General features: G+C 41.5%; 1 protein-coding gene across 6 annotated transcripts in view; it reads left to right on the forward strand.

The window, feature by feature from the left end:
- LIN54 (lin-54 DREAM MuvB core complex component) overlaps positions 1–17,774 on the forward strand; it is a 41,840-nt gene that overhangs the window by 7,676 nt on the left and 16,390 nt on the right. For 5 of the 6 annotated variants that reach the window (XM_051768156.1, XM_051768157.1, XM_051768158.1 and 2 more), the window contains exon 2: positions 11,775–12,502. In XM_051768156.1, the coding sequence (XP_051624116.1) occupies positions 11,775–12,502 (728 nt within the window). Of the gene's footprint in view, positions 1–9,598; positions 10,428–11,774; positions 12,503–17,774 lie in introns of those variants that run through there. The other variant, XM_051768160.1, reaches the window with a different exon arrangement.

Raw genomic sequence — 17,774 nt, forward strand, 5'->3', positions numbered from 1 at the left:
CAGATGCATTTTGCACAAGAATCCCATAGTTACTTATAAGTTATATTGCTGCTGCTCAGTTGGTTTTGATAGGTTGTGCAGTTTGACACAGAGCTGCTTGGCTGCATGTCCTGAGCTGGATTCTGGAGGAACTTACTGAGGTGCTGTGACACCCTCTGGTTCAGGTATGTCCAACTCTGTGGATATGTGGTGCTTTTAACTCTGTTTAATTGTGAACTAGGGCAGCTGAGTCACAGCAAACAACCTGCCAAGCTGCAGGTCAGCTTCAGTGTCCCATCACAGATAACACTGTTAATCTCCAGTCCTCCAAATTATGGATTTACAGTTGGCAAAAGCTTCTTTTCTGTATACAGAGTTGTCTTAGAGGTAGTAGAGAGGGAAGCTATGAGCTAGATCTTGCTACATAAAAAAAAAAGCCAAGCAACTTTTTTTCAATGGAAAAATACAGTTAAGGCTTGGCATGTAATTGTTTCTTCTCTTACTCATTCTGAGAATGAGATGAACATTCTGGATCTATGTCAGCTCAGTGTGGTGGGGACTTGTCCAAATGGTGGTCAAGCGTGTTTGCCACAGAAGTCAAATTTGGAACAGTATCCTATAAGGACAGAAAGGGATATATTGAGCAGCATGAACGGTGCATGAGAAGAATTCTTTCTAGGTGGCCTTGTTGTGCTGTCTGGAATAAAGCATCTCCTGGGATAGGATAAGATACAGTGTCAATATTTCACTGTCACTTCCAGCATATTGAAAACAAAGGTTGTAGGAGATGCTGTGTGCTCCTAGTCACTGAAATGCTTCTCTTTGGCTAGTCCTGTCTGTGAGCTTTTGGGGGTTTTTGAAGTGTTTATCCAAAACTGTTGGTTTTCCGTACACCTAATGAAACTTACCCGTTTGTGTTTCAGAAGCTCTTCAACCTTTTGTTATGTCACATGAGACTTCAGAGGTCTGAGAAGCCTACATTTTAAGTGGCCCACGTGGTTCTGGGGCAGAGATGAAGATTCCACTGAAATTCCCACTTTTCCCATTGAATTGGTCTCCTGACTCAAAATCTTAATTTGAAATTTAATTCCACAACAGTCAGTCGGTTATTGCATAGTCCTAGTTATATAAATGGACTTTCCCAAAAATAACATAGGGGTACTTCATCTGGAGAGTAAAGTGGGAAGGAGGGGGTAATAGTGTTTTTTTGGCATCTGAATGAAGTCACAGTTTGCCTGCAGGTGAGTTATTTATCTTCAGCTCAGCCCTTCTGCAAGTAAATATATTCTGCACTTGTGAAGTGTTGTCATGTTTAAAGCTGGTGGAGCTGCTGAGATTTGCAGCTAGAAGCATGTTTTCTCACAAATCACTGCAATATAACTGTTGAAGCTATTTTTGCTTTTCTTTTAATGATCCACTGGACTCCAAAATGAAAAGAGCCAACTTAGATTTCTAGGATACGTTTAAAAAGCAGTAGTGGTCTTAGCAGCTTTCACTGCTGTTCAGATATTGCCATCACTACCTTGAAAGCATTGTGGTTTGTGGTCTTAAGATTTTTACTTGGTTTTCGTCTCTTTGTTCTCTTAACTGCGAAAAGAATCATGTGGTTGCATAAGACACATAAGGAATTACGTTTTTAGGACAAAGTGCTTTTCTGTGCCATTTTTGAAATTAAATACCCCACTGAAATCAGTGTTGTGTCTGGGTTTTTTGTTTTGATTAGAATGAACTTCTTGTGTTGTACCTTCAGCTGGACAGTGCAGGTGTAGTATAGGTGTGGTGCACTGCATAATCATCATGCTTTCCAGTGGCAGAGTGTCAATAAAACTAGAAGGTTACAATTCTGTTGTGATGAACTCTTGCTCATAAACACGTGCTAAAATGTGCTCTTGCTCAAATTGCTGGCAACAAGCCTAATCTTAAAGGTGCACAATGTGATAACACCTGCTGAAAGTCTGTGAGGAACTCGATATCAAGCCTATGATGGCAGTTTTCATGCTTGTTGTTTTTGAGAGTGTTCTTGGTGTGATATCGCTGCGTGTTCTGAATTATTCTGTAGCTGTGCATTCAAGAGGTGTTCAAAATTTGGAAAGCGAGACCTTTATTTCAACCTATACTTCAGAGTCTGAAATCTGCATTATTTGGGCCTGGTGATAAGTACTCCTCATGTTTCAGGTTTTGGTTTGCTTTTTTTCAGTCAAGAGAAGTTCACTACATGTTTATTCACTTTAACTTTAGATTCTTATTGCCTTAATATTGACCTCCTAATATTAAATACAGAAAATCGAATAATTTTAAGTTATTTTGTTGTTTGGTTTTTTTTTCTTCTTTTGGTCTCACCACAAAGTTGGCATAGGGTTAGAAATGCTTCATTAAATATAAAGGCCCTGGAATATACAAACCCAAATTTTGAATTGTTCATGGCAGTGAACACCTTCAAAATGTAACACCTGTGCAGTTCTGTGTTTTAGCATTTGTCCTACTGTATGTTGTGAAAATGACTGAAACTGGCATAGAAACCAAGAGAAGGGTGAAGGGAAGTGTTCTCATTTTTAGTTTCTATTTTATTTTTAGTTTGTCTAAAGCTCTGCTTGAAAGTAGAACATTGTTTCCAGTTACAAAAGGCAAAACTGAACTGCTTTGAAGTATTCTGCTGCAATGAATGTTATTTCCAGTTCTTTCCTGGAAAGTTGCTCTGAGTATTGTGTGTGGTAAACAAGCAGTGTTTGAGACTTTAACCCTACCATGGTAAAAAGGAAAGGAGGATGTGCTCTTCAGCACACTCTGGAATTTAGTTAGCACTGGTGAGGATTAACCCTTATAGGACACCAAGGACTTCTCGAGAAGCAGGTTTATCATCAGCTTGCTGATCCTGGTGCATCTTCAGAATGACATGGGAGTCTGAGTTTTTGACTTGCTATGAGCCACAAGTAACAAATGCTGAAAGTATCCATTGATGATTATGAGTAGATAGATAGATATCTCTGCAAATTTGAAACATAGACATGGCTTGAAATGCAGACTAATATTAGTAAAATGGTATGGTCTTGCCCTTTCCTTAATGGACATTTAACCAGCATGTGAGAGCAAGGGAATAGCTACAAGCCATGCATGGGAAAGTAATTTGATCTTTAAGTGGCTTAGTTTTCCAGATACTAATGATTCTGAGCAAATGCTTGGAGTTTTGTTGGGTAATACTGCTCAGTACCTCACAATGGCTGGAATGTTCTTCCTTAATAATCTTCTTTTTAATAGATGGTACATTTGGGCAATGTAATGTTTGCTTGTGGTGAAAAGGGGATTGTCCAAACTGGAGCTAGATATCTCAGTGTTTTGAAATGCTGGTTTTCTAGGAAGCAATGCACTCACATGTGCAATATGATTCAACCATTTGCAATTTGTATGACATGCTGTCTTTATCAAAAATTTAGTTGTAGCTTTTTTCCTGTTTCTACCTTCTGTTTTGCCTGAAAGGCTCTGACTCCTGGGGATTTTTGGTTAGGTACTCTATCTAAGGTCCTTGTTAGTTTAATTGTAAAAATTGCTTTTGTACTTGGCGTGTGTAATCTAATTTCTGTGGTAGCATGCTGTGATTCCTGGTATGTGAGAAATAATTTTGATGTGAGGAAAACAGCTATAGGTCACAGGATAGCTGAATCTTAAAGTATATTTGTAGCAGCTGTTGTGGTGAAGGAGGAAGATACAGTCATGTAAACTGTTTCAGTTTTTAAGACAGTAAGACGTGAATTTTTGAAAACTTTAATAAAATATCCTTTTTTTTTGGTTTACAGCATGTTTGTAAAGAACATCATCTCATTCTTCCTCTGTGGGTTGTTTTGGGGGGGAGGGGACATTCATTGTGTTTTAACTGTTGTTGACAGTCTTTTGTAGTATTATATGTCAATTATAGCAGCCTAGAGAGCTTAGTAACTGTTTCATGGTTAAATAATTGCAGCATGCTTTTTTCCCCCTCCATCCCAAGAACTGGAAAATTAGGAACGTGAATGGGAGTAAGTAAATGAATTGCTACTGCAGTGCAGTGTTTCCATTGGACTGTACTTAAATTTTGCTGTTGTTGCAGCTTCCAACTGCTCACACAATCACAGAATGGTTGGGGTTGGAAGGGCCTTCTGAAGATGATCTAGTCCAACCTGCCTGCCAAACCTAGAGCAGGCTGCATGTGTTGGTATCCAGGTGGATTTCTGCAGAGAAGGAAACTCCACAACCTCTCTGGGCAGCTGTTCTAGATCGTGGCCACACTGTTCCTGACACCCCCCAGGATACCATTGGCTTTCTTGGCCATAAGGACACGCTGCTGGCTTGTGGTGAACTTGGCCACTGGAACTCCCAGGACCTTCTCTGCAGAGCTGCTTTCCAGCAGGTTGCTCCCCAACCTGTACCAGTGCTTGAGTTTATTCCTCTCCAGATGCAGAACCCTGCACTTGCCTTTGTTAAACTTCATTGGGTTCCTCTCTATCCAACTCTCCAACCTGTCCAAGTCTCACTGAATGGCAGCACAACCTCCTGGTGTATCAGCCACTCCTCCCAGTTTTGTATCATCATCAGGCCTGCTTGCTGAGGGTGCACTCTGTCCCTTCATCCACATCATTTAACAGGTCGAACAAGACCAACCCAGTACTGACCCCTGGGGAACACTGTGACCTACAGGCCTCCAACCAGACTGTGTCTGATCACAACTCTCTGAGCTCTGCTGTTCAGCCAGTTTTCAATCTACCTCACTGTCTACTCACCCAACCCACACCTCCTGAGCTTGCCTGTGTGGATATTTTGGGAGACAGTGTAAAAAACCTTAATGAGGTCAAGAAAGACAGCATGCAGTGCTCTCCCCTCATCTACCCAAACAGTCATTTCATCACAGAAGACTGTCAGACTGGTCAAGTATTATTACCCCTTGGTGAATCTGTGATGACTGCTCCTGATTAACTTCTTCCACATATTTAGAGGTGATGGCCAGGATAAGCTGTTCCATCACCTTTCCAGGGATTGAGGTGAGACTGACTGGCCTGTAGTTTCCTGGGTCCTCTTTTTTGCCCTTTTTGGAGACTGGAGTAACATTGGCTTTCCTCCAGTCCATGAGTGTCTCTCCTTTTCTCCATTACCTTTCAAAGATGGTGGAAGTTAGCTTAGCACTAATATCTGCCAGCAGATCCCTCAGCACTTGTGGGTGCAATCCCATCAGGGTCCCTGGATTTGTGGGTGTTAGGTTTGCCTAAGTGATCTCTAGCCCTATCCTCCTCAAGTAAGGAAACTTTTTTTTCTCTCCAGACTTTCTCTCTTAGCTCCAGGGTTAGGGATTCCTGAGAGCTGACCTTAGCAGTAAGACTCAAGCAGAGAAGGCATTTGGTAACTCCATCTTGTCTGTGTCCTTTGTCACCAGGGCACCCATCTCATTCAGCAGTGGTCCCACAATTTCCCTAGTCTTCCTTTTGCTACTCATGTACTTGAAGAAACCCTTCTTGTTGTCCTTGACATCTCTTGCCAGATTTAATTCCAAATGGACCTTAGCCTTCCTTGTCATGTCTCTGCATAATCTGACAATGTACCTATGTTCCTCCCAAGGGACCTGTCCCTTTCTCCACATTCTTTAACCTTCCTTCTTCTGTTTAAATTTTACCAGAACCTCTTGTTCATCCATGTAGGTCTCTCACCCCACTTGCTTGATTTCTTACTCTTAGGAACATACCAATCTTGAATCTGGAGGAAGTGATGCTTGAATATTAACCAGCTTCATTGGGCCCCTCCAAGGCTCCAGGGCTTTGTTCCACGATACCCTACCAAGCAGATGCCTGAAGAGGCCAAAGTCTGCTCTCCTGAAGTCATGGGCACTGTGTGCCCCCCTCACTGCTCTGACGATCTTGAACTTCACTGTTTTATGGTCACTGTAGCCAAGGCTGCCTTGGAGCTTTACATTCCCCACCAGGCCCTCCCTGTCTATGAGCACAAGGTCCAGCATTGTACCTCTTCTCATTGGCTTCTCTTATCACTTGGGGAAGGAAGTGATCAACAAATTCCAAGAATCTCATGAATTGTTTGTGCCCTGCTCTGTTGTCTCTCCACCAGACATTGGGGTGGTTCCCTGTGAGGACCAGGGCTTGTGAACGTGAGGACGCTCCTGTCTCTCTATTGAGGACCTCTTTAGCTCAGTCTTCCTGGTTGGGTGGCCTGTCTATACATGTGACCCCTACTGTAATGTCACCTGTCCCCACCCTTCTCTTAATCCTGATGGATAAGCTCTCGGTTGCCTCCTCACCATCCTCAGGCAGAGCTCCATGTGCTCCAGCTGGTCACTGACATAGAGGATGACCCCCCCCCCCCCTCCTTGTCTCTTATGCCTGCCCTTCCTGAAGAGCCTGTATCCTTTTATTCCAGCACTCCGATCATAGAAGCCATCCATCCCACCACATCTCCGTGATGTCAATGAGATCATATTCCTGCAGGTGTGCACACATCTCTTAACTGCTTTTGTTTATTCCCCATACTAAATGTGTGGGGGCATAGAGGCATGTAAGAAGGGTCCCTGATGAAGCCAATTTATTGGCTGGAATTCTTTTGTGCTGCTCTTTGAGTTCTGTCTTACTGACTTACGATCCATCTCCAGGCTCTGGGCACCTCTTGCTGGCGCTGACATCAAAAATCCAACACCTGGGCACACCTTTTGCAGAAGGTCTGCTGCCTGTCTCTGTCCCAGGGGAAAGGTCTAGGCCCTGGCACTCGAGGCCTGGTGATTTTAAACTGCTTAATCTCTTAAGTATTAAGACCCAAAAACCGGATTTTTTCCAGCTCAGCTGCCTTCGGGAGTTTACATATCTACCACTATTGGAGAGGGCAGATAAGCAGAAGCTGAAAAATTTGAGAAGCCTGTAAGCCTAAATTTTGATTGCATGTGGTTGACAGCATCTCATCCTTCTTAGTTAAATCATGAAGGATTCTTTCTGTATTTCGCCTTCTTCCTCCTGCTGTTGCTTTTGTTCTAATCAATGGCTTTAGGATTGGAATAAATTATGTTTTCAAACCTTTACTAGTTAAGGTTTAAATATGCCAATTTATGAATGTAACCATACAATTATTATGGGGGTTTTGAGTTTTAAAATCCTCAAATGTGAACCATGGCCTGCTGACAGTCCTCTGCTCCACCTTGATCAGAAAGAGGAGGAATAGTGTTGGCACATTTTGGTCTCAGCAGTGGAAATGCCAAATGTTACCCCTTTTTTACTGGCTGATCGGTGATACTGCATTCTTTTGTATTCATTTTTGTTTAGAGTCCATTGTAGTTGGAGTGAACAATTATTGATTAGGTTGTCCACTTTTACTTCTCTGCCATTCATCTGACCCAAGTTTCCTGCCTCATTTTCCCCCCTTCTTGAGGGCAGGCTTCATTGTTCTTCTTCATACTTCTTTTTAAGGATTTTTGCAGTTTATAGCTTGGGAAGCTGAAAATACTTGCACTTGCCGGTGCTTAATAGTGCTACACTTAATTGTGTGTATCTGGCCAAGCTTTACAGAACTGCTAACAGATACTGCAGTATCTGGTAAGGATACTTAGTTTCACTTAGCATTTGCTGTGCATGTGGCAACAGTTTTACTGATCCCGAGGGGTTACATTCGACGAAATGCATTCACGAAGCCTTTGATTTTGGGTGGTGCTGTGAGTTTGGTTTGCACTTCGAGGTGTTCATACAAAAGCTGTTACTGGTTTGATTTCCTTATTTTCTGGTGAAAGTGACATTTGAGAATTTAGTTAGAAAATGAAGGTTGCCAATGACTTTAGGCAGGTCTGGCCAGTGTTCTTAAATCTGTTAAGTTATACCAGAGTGTTCCCATGGCTGAGCACCACCAACTGTGTGCTGTGCACTGAGAAGGGAATGGGAAAGGGTCTACTGAAGCAACCACAAATGGTGATGACTTTCATGGTCTGCTGCTTCATTCTGACCTTGCTAACATGCAGCACCTTCCCAGGACTTCTTGTAGAGCTGGTCTCTGCAGCCTTAATCCTGTGTAATCTGAATTTATGAACAGTTTTACTTGCAGTGCATAGCCTCACCGATGGTTTTGTAACATATTACTGTACTCAAACTGGTCGTGGTTGCAGACTGGAGGGTTAAAACTGTTCTTATCTTAGTGAAATAGAGACATTTCTGAATCTAATAAGATGCGGTTAACATGAAATACAAGCATCGTTGCATCTTGCATTTTGTTTACTTGTTTGCAGATCACTGCGCTTTATGATACTGATTTTTTGGATTTTTGTGTTTAGTGTGGCAGATTTGGTGTTTTAGCAACAAAGGTGTTGATATAATCAATCTCAACTCTTTTAACAGAGCTTCTTAAAGATTGCACAGTGGCATGCTAGTGACAAAGAGAAAAAAGATCAAAGTTCACAGGTACTTGTCAGATACCATTCTGTGTCTTTGCCGTCAATCCTGGCAGTATTTATCCTCTTCCTTATAAATCCCCTTTACAACATCATATATGTATTATTCTTTGTGAATATCAAGAGTAGAAATCTGTTCTATGGCTAGGATGATCACAGGTGGTTCACTCAAGCTGAGAATTTGTCCCTGTCCTCCTCCTAAGCAGTACCTAGCATTTTTCAGTGTTGTTGGTCCAAGGCTTTGCTGACAATATGCTTTAGTCCCAAATTTTTTATATGTGTTTGGCTGGCTGAGTGTCCTAAGCTGAGCTATGTTTACAAGAATTCATTGCAAGAATTTCTTCTTGAACTTTTAATTTAACTGTCTTTTGTTGGCTAAAATTATCTGTTTAGTAATCTGATCCTAGGATTTTTGTGGAGTTCCCCAGCCTGATAGTGTGCTCATACACTTCTTGGCCTAGATTGGTTTTTTTCTTCAGGTTTTGAGCCAAGTGTAAAGATGCATCTTTTTGAGGGGTTGTAGGTGTACTTCTTGCATTATCAAGTACTTAAAGCATGACTGCTGAAGTGAAGGAAGCTTTCAAGTGTTTTAAATAGTTAAAATAATTCTCTACACTTTCTTGAGGATCTAAGCTGTTAGAATCTTAAAAGAGGTTGGCATGCTTTTACTGTTGGTAATCACTTTAGTAGAGGAGCTGGAAAAAATGGAAACAGTATAAAAGCATTAGTGAAAAATAAGCAGCTGAACTGTTGAGAAATCCTGGCTAGATACCAAGAAGTAAAAATCTGCAGGGATGCTGGAGCTGCCTTTGACAGCAGCCTGTGGTATAGTTAGGGTGAGATTTTGATTGTTGCCTTTCATATATCTATTTCAGTCGTACCCAATGTACAATGAAGAAATAGAACAAGTGGGTTGTGTATGGTTCTTTTTTGCTGTTGTTGGTGACACAAGCCTGGACACATTAATGGAAGCTAACTGAAATGATGAGACGTGGTAAATGCAAAATCTTTCAATGTGGTCACCATAAAGTGTTAATTCAGTAGCCATGAGTAATGCTTCTTTTCTTTTTACATGTCAGTTGCTGATTCCAGACTTGATGTGACGTATTTCTTTTCCTTTTGCATTCTGATATGCAAGTACTTGGTTTGGAGTCAGAATGCTGTTTAAAATCCTGACTCTATGTATTTAATATAAATATACCTTCAACTATTTAATAACCATTTACTGCTTTGTAACATAACCAAATGTCAAGAAGGAAATGCAAATAACTGTTAAACTGCAGAACTACTTAAATATATGTAAATATGGTCATAGTGTTAAAAAAATACTAAAAATTACCTTTTTTTCTAGAGAATAACATGTAGAAATGCAAACCAAAAGCAAGTTATTTAAAATTATTTATAATTACTGAATATGGTGACTTTTCCACTGTCTGATTTAGATGATTCTCTCCTTTTCAAACTCATTGGCAATCATTATTTGGATTGCAGTTGAGCCTGAGAGTCTAACTTTTGGATCCAAGCCCCTTGTATTTATCAGTACAGAGCAGGATGATGATTTGGTTTGGTTTGGTTTTGGCTTTGGTTTTTTTTGTGTCTGAAATGAAGTCGTAATATCTAAGACACAAGCTTTTGCAGGTTGCTGAGGAGACAGTAAAGTGACACAGCTCAGAAGAGCTAGTGCATTAACATATGCTGAAGCAGTCTACTTTAAGCAGTCTACTTTTACTATTCCTGTTTTTGTGTAATCTCGTATTCAGTTAACCAATTTGACTTTAAGGCAGCAAGGTGATACTATCTGCTGTGTCCTTAGGAGTGAGCTGTTTTGTCTAGGGCTAGTTACCAGGGCTGGCATCATTGCAAGCTGTGCAGACATTACTTTGGGGGAAATGCTTTCCAAAGGAGGTATTTCTGGCAGTGACATCAGATCACTTTGTACCTTTAAATGCCTGCCAATAAGTGAGCTGTGAGTTTGCCTGTCAGTCATCTGGACGAGTCCTTTCCCGGCTCAGGCGTCCTGAGTGTCATGGCAGTTGGATCTGGCTTGTGCTCTGAGGTGAGGGGGATTCGTTTGGCACCCTTCGCAGGCAGGGAGGCTGTGGGCTGCTCCAGCATAGCTGCCAGAGCTTGGCATGGAAACTGTATAATTACAGCAGGTTTTTTGCCCCCAGTCCTTCTGCCTTGTGGGTAAAAGGCAGCTGTTGTGTCTTTGGCTGGTGAGTGAAACGGACCCACGATGACTCCAGAGGAAACAATGTCACCTTGGCATTTGGTCGGTGATTTTATTGGCACAGTTCCTTATGAATTAGTATTAATAACTCAGCTCTGCTTTTCCTAGCAAGTAGGAAACAGAATTTGCAAAGATTTTGTCCTCTTGAGCTTATAATGAGTACTTGGGAGCAGGTACACACACCTACAGGGTATGATCATCCATCCAGTGCACAAGTGTGCTCATGGGGTCAGCAAGTGGGGAAAATACCTTATTAAGCTGATCTGTTTTCAGACTCTGACAGTGATACAGCTTTAGTGGGAATGGTAGATGTGACCACTTCCAGCAGTGTCTTTAAGGCTTTTCAAGTGGAAAGTTATGCTGACTTTGAATCTCACTAGTCTTTCTTTAATACATAAATTGGTTGCTCTTACCAGTGAGCTTAAAAATTCCATTTTCTTTCATATGGGGTGTTCTTTGTTTTGTGTTTAGAATGCCTTTCAAATTAGTCATGAATTTGGGCGTTATGTTTTCTGGTGAGTATTGAGGAAAAAAAAAATTTACTGAGCTGCTCTTTTCGTAGTGAACATTGAGGGATTATCCGTTCATCTTAGAAGTGCAGGGCTTTGGTCCTGAGGTAAGTGGGCTGCTGATTGAGCTTGTGGTGTTGTTAAAGCCTGTCACTAAAGAAACATTTGGTTTTCTGAGATTTCCAAAGTGAAAATTTGGCAAAAATGTTATGTCTGGTGTGGATAATAAGTCTCTTGAGGCAAGATACCCTGCTAATCAATGATGACATGTATGAGAAAAGACATCATCTGTTGGATTTTTTTTAAAGCTGTTTACCTCTTTCTTTATACTTCAGTAAGTTTAAATGTCTGTGTCCATATCTTCAGGGAGAAACACTGCTTCTTTGTGTACTGTATTGTCAGGAGTGACTGGTAATCCACACCAAGTCAGTGGCTTGATTTGTCTTCAGTGAATGATGTTGTAAAGCTTTGGTCTAAGTTATTACTGAGAGTAAGTTCAGCTTAATGTGTTATGTTTTGATAATGATTTGTTTCCATGATATCCCTCCTGTGCATGCACAATACTTTGAAAAAATTCTATGATATTTTTTCTTTGGTAATATTATTTATAGAACTTTGAAAATGTATGTTTTCTGGAAGCCAATAACTTTTTAAAATATTGCAGTACCTGCTCCGATCATCACTGCCACTGCTACTAAAATGGAGGTGGTTTCAGCAGAAGTCAACAGCTTGCTCCCTGAGGAAATAATGGACACAGGCATCACCCTGGTGGAAGATGATGGCATCGAGGCAGTTATTGTGTCGTCGCCGATCGGAGACTCTATTCCCATGGAAACGGAACTGGAAGAAATAGTGAACATAAGCTCCACCAGCGACTCCTCAGCTTCGACTACGGCCACGGTCACCACGGAACCGGTCACTGCCCCCAGCAGCCAATCGGGCGATGCGACAGCGAACACCACGACCCCAACACCTGATGGGAACGCAGCTGCAAAGCCCACCTTTCCCGCTGGCCTCCATAAACTCGGTGCTCAGACCCCCGTCACTATTTCAGCCAATCAAATTATTCTGAACAAGACCACCGACATTAAAATAGGCAATCAGAGTATTAAACCGGATGGGCAAAAGCTCATTGTAACAACTTTGGGCAAGTCTGGCCAGCCTATTGTTTTAGCATTACCCCACAGCCAACTCCCGCAGTCGCAGAAGACCGTGTCCCAAGCCCAAGGCGGAGACTCCAAGGTACAGGGCCAGCAGATCAAAGTTGTTATTGGAGGTCGGTCGGAAGTGAAACCTGTTGTTGGTGTCTCAGCTCTGACGCAGGGAGGTCAGCTGATAAACACTGCAGCCCAGCCCTCTGTCTTGCAGTCCCAGCAAGTAAAAACAGTACAGGTAAAGTGAGTTATGCTGATGAAACATCTTAAAACCAGTTTTGTTGCCGCTGTTGTTGTCTGTTTCCTGCACTGATTGACACACTGTTGTTTTCAGCCTTTGCGTTTATTCTTTGTATTAAAAAATACAATGCTGCTCTTAGCCCATGCTTTCATCTGTGGATGCGTTTACCATTTTATGCTGTTTGCCTCTAGCTACTGTCTAGAATTCTAGGATTTGCCTCAGAGAAAGTGAACTATTCAGTAAAATGAAGATAATTTTCTCATTATTTTCATTTTATAAAAATAAATTCTACGTACTTTCGGGAAGGCTAAATTGAACTCCGTGCGCATGTTGTTCTTCATTCAAAGTGTACACTTCTTATGAAAGAATAGCTTCTGCCTATCACATTTAGTTCGTTTAAACAAACTCTCTGAAAAAAAACTTCCAGCATCTGAAAAAGAACAGAAAGGTATATCTTGTCTGCCTCAAATCTAGTTAAGCATGTCAGTAGATTATGAGGGACTAGACACTATCGTAAAATGAACACTTCAGGGTCTTATTCCCAATCTCTGACATGGATCTTGAGATATTTGAAACCACAGAGAATCTGCTTGGATCTTAAAATGTGTTGGAAAGACTTGGGTTATGACTCAAAGGGTCTGATCTTCATCTGGTGTAGGGCAGAACTAAATGTGAGTGACATAGTTCTAGTTGGCAGCGAGGCAGAAATAAGACCTCTTGAAGCGAAGGGAAAGCAGAACTCATTGCAAGTTATGATGGAAAAAATATTTATTTTTGCCTCTAAATGAAGTAAGAAATTAAAACCCAAGTATTCTAATAAAAATAATCAGCTGCACATGAAAAATGACAAAGCTTTAAGTGTTTTATTAGCCGAATGTTTCCTGACTAGTATTTTGTGGCAAGCGAATGTGAGCAAATATCAAGATTTTTTTAAGCTGCAGATGATTCCTGCACCAATTTCTATTTTCTCTTTTTTTGCTACATCATACCTGTGGAAACATGTTTAATAATGGCTATTTGAGACATAAATTTTCTAAAAGGACTTATAATTAATGATCAAGGTACATAAATGGTTCTCACTGTAGCCTTTATAAAAGTCTCTTAACTCAGCATAGGAACATTTAAGATGGGTCAGTTCCTGTTGCTTGACTTCAGTTATTCTCTGCCAAGTGGCAGATACAGGAAACTGAGGAGAATGACTTAGCTGTGATGTGGTTTTTCTTGCATGAGGTGACCTGTGCTATCACTGACTGAAATACAGTGACTTGGCCAATGACCTCTGCTGTTTGTCATTAGAAATTCTACAGGTTCCTTGATAGGAGCTCTTATGAATGGTCTTGCATCCATTTATAAATCTAGTTAATTGCAGTTTGAGTAAATTCGTTTTGTTGAGGTCACTTTTTGTTAAACCATTACTTCCATTTGCACAACAGGTTGAGTTGTTAGCATCTGCCATGCCTTTTTTCCTATAAGGAGAGGGAGAAGTAGGAAATGAAAAGCAAGAAGGCAATGTTAGCACCTGATACCGCAGGGAAGATGATTACATTAGCACTTCACAGACAGTGCTTCTCCCTGTAGAAAATTAGTAAAGTATCAGAGTCATAAATGAGGCTGGGTGAGACATTCATGGGCTATTCTACCATGACTGGGGAGGTAACCTGGACCTGGAGTCCCTGCATTTACCTCATCATCCTGAACGAGCTCCTTAACTTTTCAGTGACTGGAAAAGGAGGCTGCGAATGCCTCCCTGCCTTCCCAAGGGTCTTGTGTAACTTGTCTCTTGGGGCTTTGTGAATCAGGTATTTCAGATGGAAGGCAGCACAGTGCTTTGACTTGGTGCTGAAAAGTGAATCGGTAAAAGATTAGATGACAAAGAGCTCTCATCAGTTCTTGTTACATTGTCACTATCATAGAGGCTTTGCATATCATTAGAGAAACTCAATTAGCCTTGCTGTAGTCTAATTGTGGCAGTTGAGATCTCAGCACTTGAGAGGTAATTGGTAGAGTTCAACAAAAAGTTTCTTGGAAATTTGCTTCTTCTCTGATTATAGCTCTAGAGGTATGAGTCTGTGAAGTTAAAAGTGTGGCAAGACCTTTGGCCTCATCTATATCCAGAGGTTATTTACTGTCTCTTCAGAACTTGTCCTGATTTAGTTGAAACTGCTGCCATGGACATGGCATCTGCTTTCAGCCCGTGGCTCCTGCCTCCACAGAGGCTCAAAAGCAGTGATGTGCCTGCTGGTGTTACCACTTTAGTCTGCACTAAGCAGGAGTTTGGCCTTGCACGTGACTCTGAACCAGATGTCCCTACACATCACCATGGCTGTCATTAAGCTGATCTGACTTGAACTTGGCTTGATGTGGTAACTGGCTCTGGTTTTAGCAGTTACATCAACATCTCCACAGCATCACTGCTGCCATGGCAAGGCAACTGCTAAGCCATCGTTGTGGCTTCGTCTCATCATGGAAAAGTGACCTTGTGCACTTCCTAGCCTCAAAATCCCATTCCTAGCTCAGTTTCTTCATCTTCTCTGAAGTATGCTGTTCTCCTTTTCTATTTCTAAAGTCCCTGATTTTTCATATTATGCCAAATATAAATTACATTGAGAGTGCCTACATGGACAACCTCCTGAGAGGTCATCTAGGGAGTGGATTAGCTCCTTTGTGGTAGCTGCCCATGCAGTCAATGTGAGGTCGGATGTGCCTATTTCTGTATGAATAGAACACAGTTTGACCACCAAAAACAGAGTCCAATGGTATAAACTTGCTAGTTCATCTTTAGTCGAGAATGCTTAGGAAGACATAAATTGACCACTCAAATCAAGTTACCTGCAAATAAATCTCTTTACTTCTGTAGGGGAAAGAAGGTTAGTGTGTAAATATAATATTCTTATGGAAGAGCATGTTGTCCCAGGAAATATTTTTGCAGTCTAATTCAAAGTAACTTGGAGAGGCCATGCTTAGTTTACATAGGCAGGGGAATAATGTTAAGCTTGTTGAGATTGGTATAGTCAATGGCAGAGGGCTCCAGAGAACTTGCTCTTTCTGGGTATCAGAGGGGCAGTCTGTCATCTTGATTATTTCCTCTGGCTTCTCCATTCTTTACTAAAATGTATCATGAGTTTCCCACTGATGTAGAAGCTTCTCAAAGGTGGCTGGGGTTGTCAGCTCTGGTGGCAAAACCTCAGAAAGGCTCGCTTGGCAGCAGGTAGATGGAGAAGCGCTGTTCCTCACGTATAACCAAACATGTTTGAGTCTTGTTATGTCTCCTAAGCCCTGAGAGTATTCACTTATTTATTAGACCATCTTTGTAGACAAACAGTTCATTCAAAAAGCAGGGGCACATTTATCTGAGGAAGATACTACAAGTTGAATATGAGGGAAGCAGGGCTACTTGTGTTGACCAACTCTCATTTTGGGATTTTTAAATTTTTTTTCTGAAATACTTCATCTTAATGGTAGCTAGTATTTTACACGTATTCATGTAAGTCATTTAAGCACACTTATTGACTGTTACTGGGAAACAACTGCTGTTGTCCAGAGCTGGCTCTTCCTGCTGGATGTTGATCATGTTCTGAGCCAGACTTTGCTCTCACTTTGGAGAGTAAAAGCAATAGCAGTTGAGTTGCAATAATACCTTATGGCAGGGTAAGATTAAGTTAAGCAGAACAGAAATCTCAAGTCAAGCAGATGAAATGCGTGGAATTTATCAGAAATTAAAGTGTGTGCAAATTAAAAGAAAAAAATTACTGATACAATGGCTGCTCATCTGTCAGCTGTGTATGTGCTAAACGAACTGAATCCTTGAAATGTTAAAATGACTTTGAGTTACATATATGAACAGAGCTGTGAATGGAACTTCCTCCTTCAAACAACTCACGTTTCAAAGTTTTAGTTAATATATCTCCAAAAAGAGCAGGTTTATTTCTTCTGTTTCATTTTAAGCCTTGGCAATTGTATGTCACCTGTAAAAGCAGCTGATGTGCCCTGGAAGCAGCATATTTGGTCTGAGGTGGAGGTTGACTATGAGGAACACTTGTGCTGTAACTGTGGAGTAGCACATGGCCTGTTCTCTGCTCGTGCCTGGTGTCAGAGCTGCTCACTGCTGCCTTCCCTTGGCTGGGTGTAGCTCAGGCATGCAGAGATGGTGTTTGCTTTCTGTGGCAGGCTGGGGGGCTCCAGTGCCATAGCAGAAGGGCAGCTCTGGCTTTCCTGGTTTGTGCCATGAGTGTGCTGCTGGGAGTGCAAGCAGCCTCCCATGTGCTCTTTGTGGAGCAGCTGAGGAATTCGTGATGTGCTACTGAATACTTCAAATCTCTTGTCGTTACTTGACTGTAAAAAAAGTGTTTTCAGTCAATAAATTCTATAGATAGGGTTTTGTGTAGGAAACCATAACATCCAGCCTACTCAATTGCTTCCTTTAAGCATTCCTAACTTTCTCCAGCTATTAAAAGTAGCTGTCCGCTCTGTATCTTGGCACATCAGTGAGATTTCTCCAGTCAGCTACTTGAGTCATAAAGGTGGTTCTGTGCCTTTGGGAGGTGGCTCCCCACAGGGATGCCGGTGTCGTGCCTCTCTGATATTGCTGGAGCTGGTGGCTAAGTTCCCACAGGATGTGCCTGGGGGTGTGTGGTGGAGGAGAGGCAGGATGTACCTGCTCCAGTAATGCCTTCCAGTGTGGTCATGTGGACTCAGGGAAGATCTTAGCAATAGTCCACACCTGTAGGCAGCCTCTGCTGTCAGCAGGTTAAAAACCTTTGAAAAAAGTCAACTTCTAAATTGAACTGTTCACTACCTGGGTGCTGGTGTAAAAAAACTATTAGAATAAATGCATCAGGGAGTTAACTTCTGTCAGTGTGGGAAAGGAGAAAAAGTAATCTTTAAGACTTTTAAGACTATAAAACCCTACTTATAAAGTTTTCAGGTTGAGGGGATCTGTCATCAGATGGCATGTACATGTTCTTGGTCCAGCTGTGTTTCAGGAGACTGGATCACAAAAGAAAAAAAAGATCCTCTTGTACCTGGAGGTAGCCAACTGATTTGTTCTTGGTTAGTGACTACCCAAAACTTTCAGGGACTCATGATCCACGTACTTTTGGGGAACTGTTGCACAAGACAGTTTCCCCATTTGCAAAATAAAAGTGTGCTGCTGTGTCAGAATAGGTCAAGAGATATAGAGCAGTAATTTTCAAATTTAAGTCACTGGAGGCCAAGTTTTGTCTTGGTTGGCTGAGAAAGAAGTAACTTCATTTAAAGCTTCAAATATTGA

The sequence above is a fragment of the Manacus candei genome, unplaced genomic scaffold, assembly GCF_025592945.1.
Source record: "Manacus candei isolate 608988 ecotype Guabito, Panama unplaced genomic scaffold, ASM2559294v1 h1tg000092l, whole genome shotgun sequence".
Lineage (NCBI taxonomy): Eukaryota > Metazoa > Chordata > Aves > Passeriformes > Pipridae > Manacus > Manacus candei.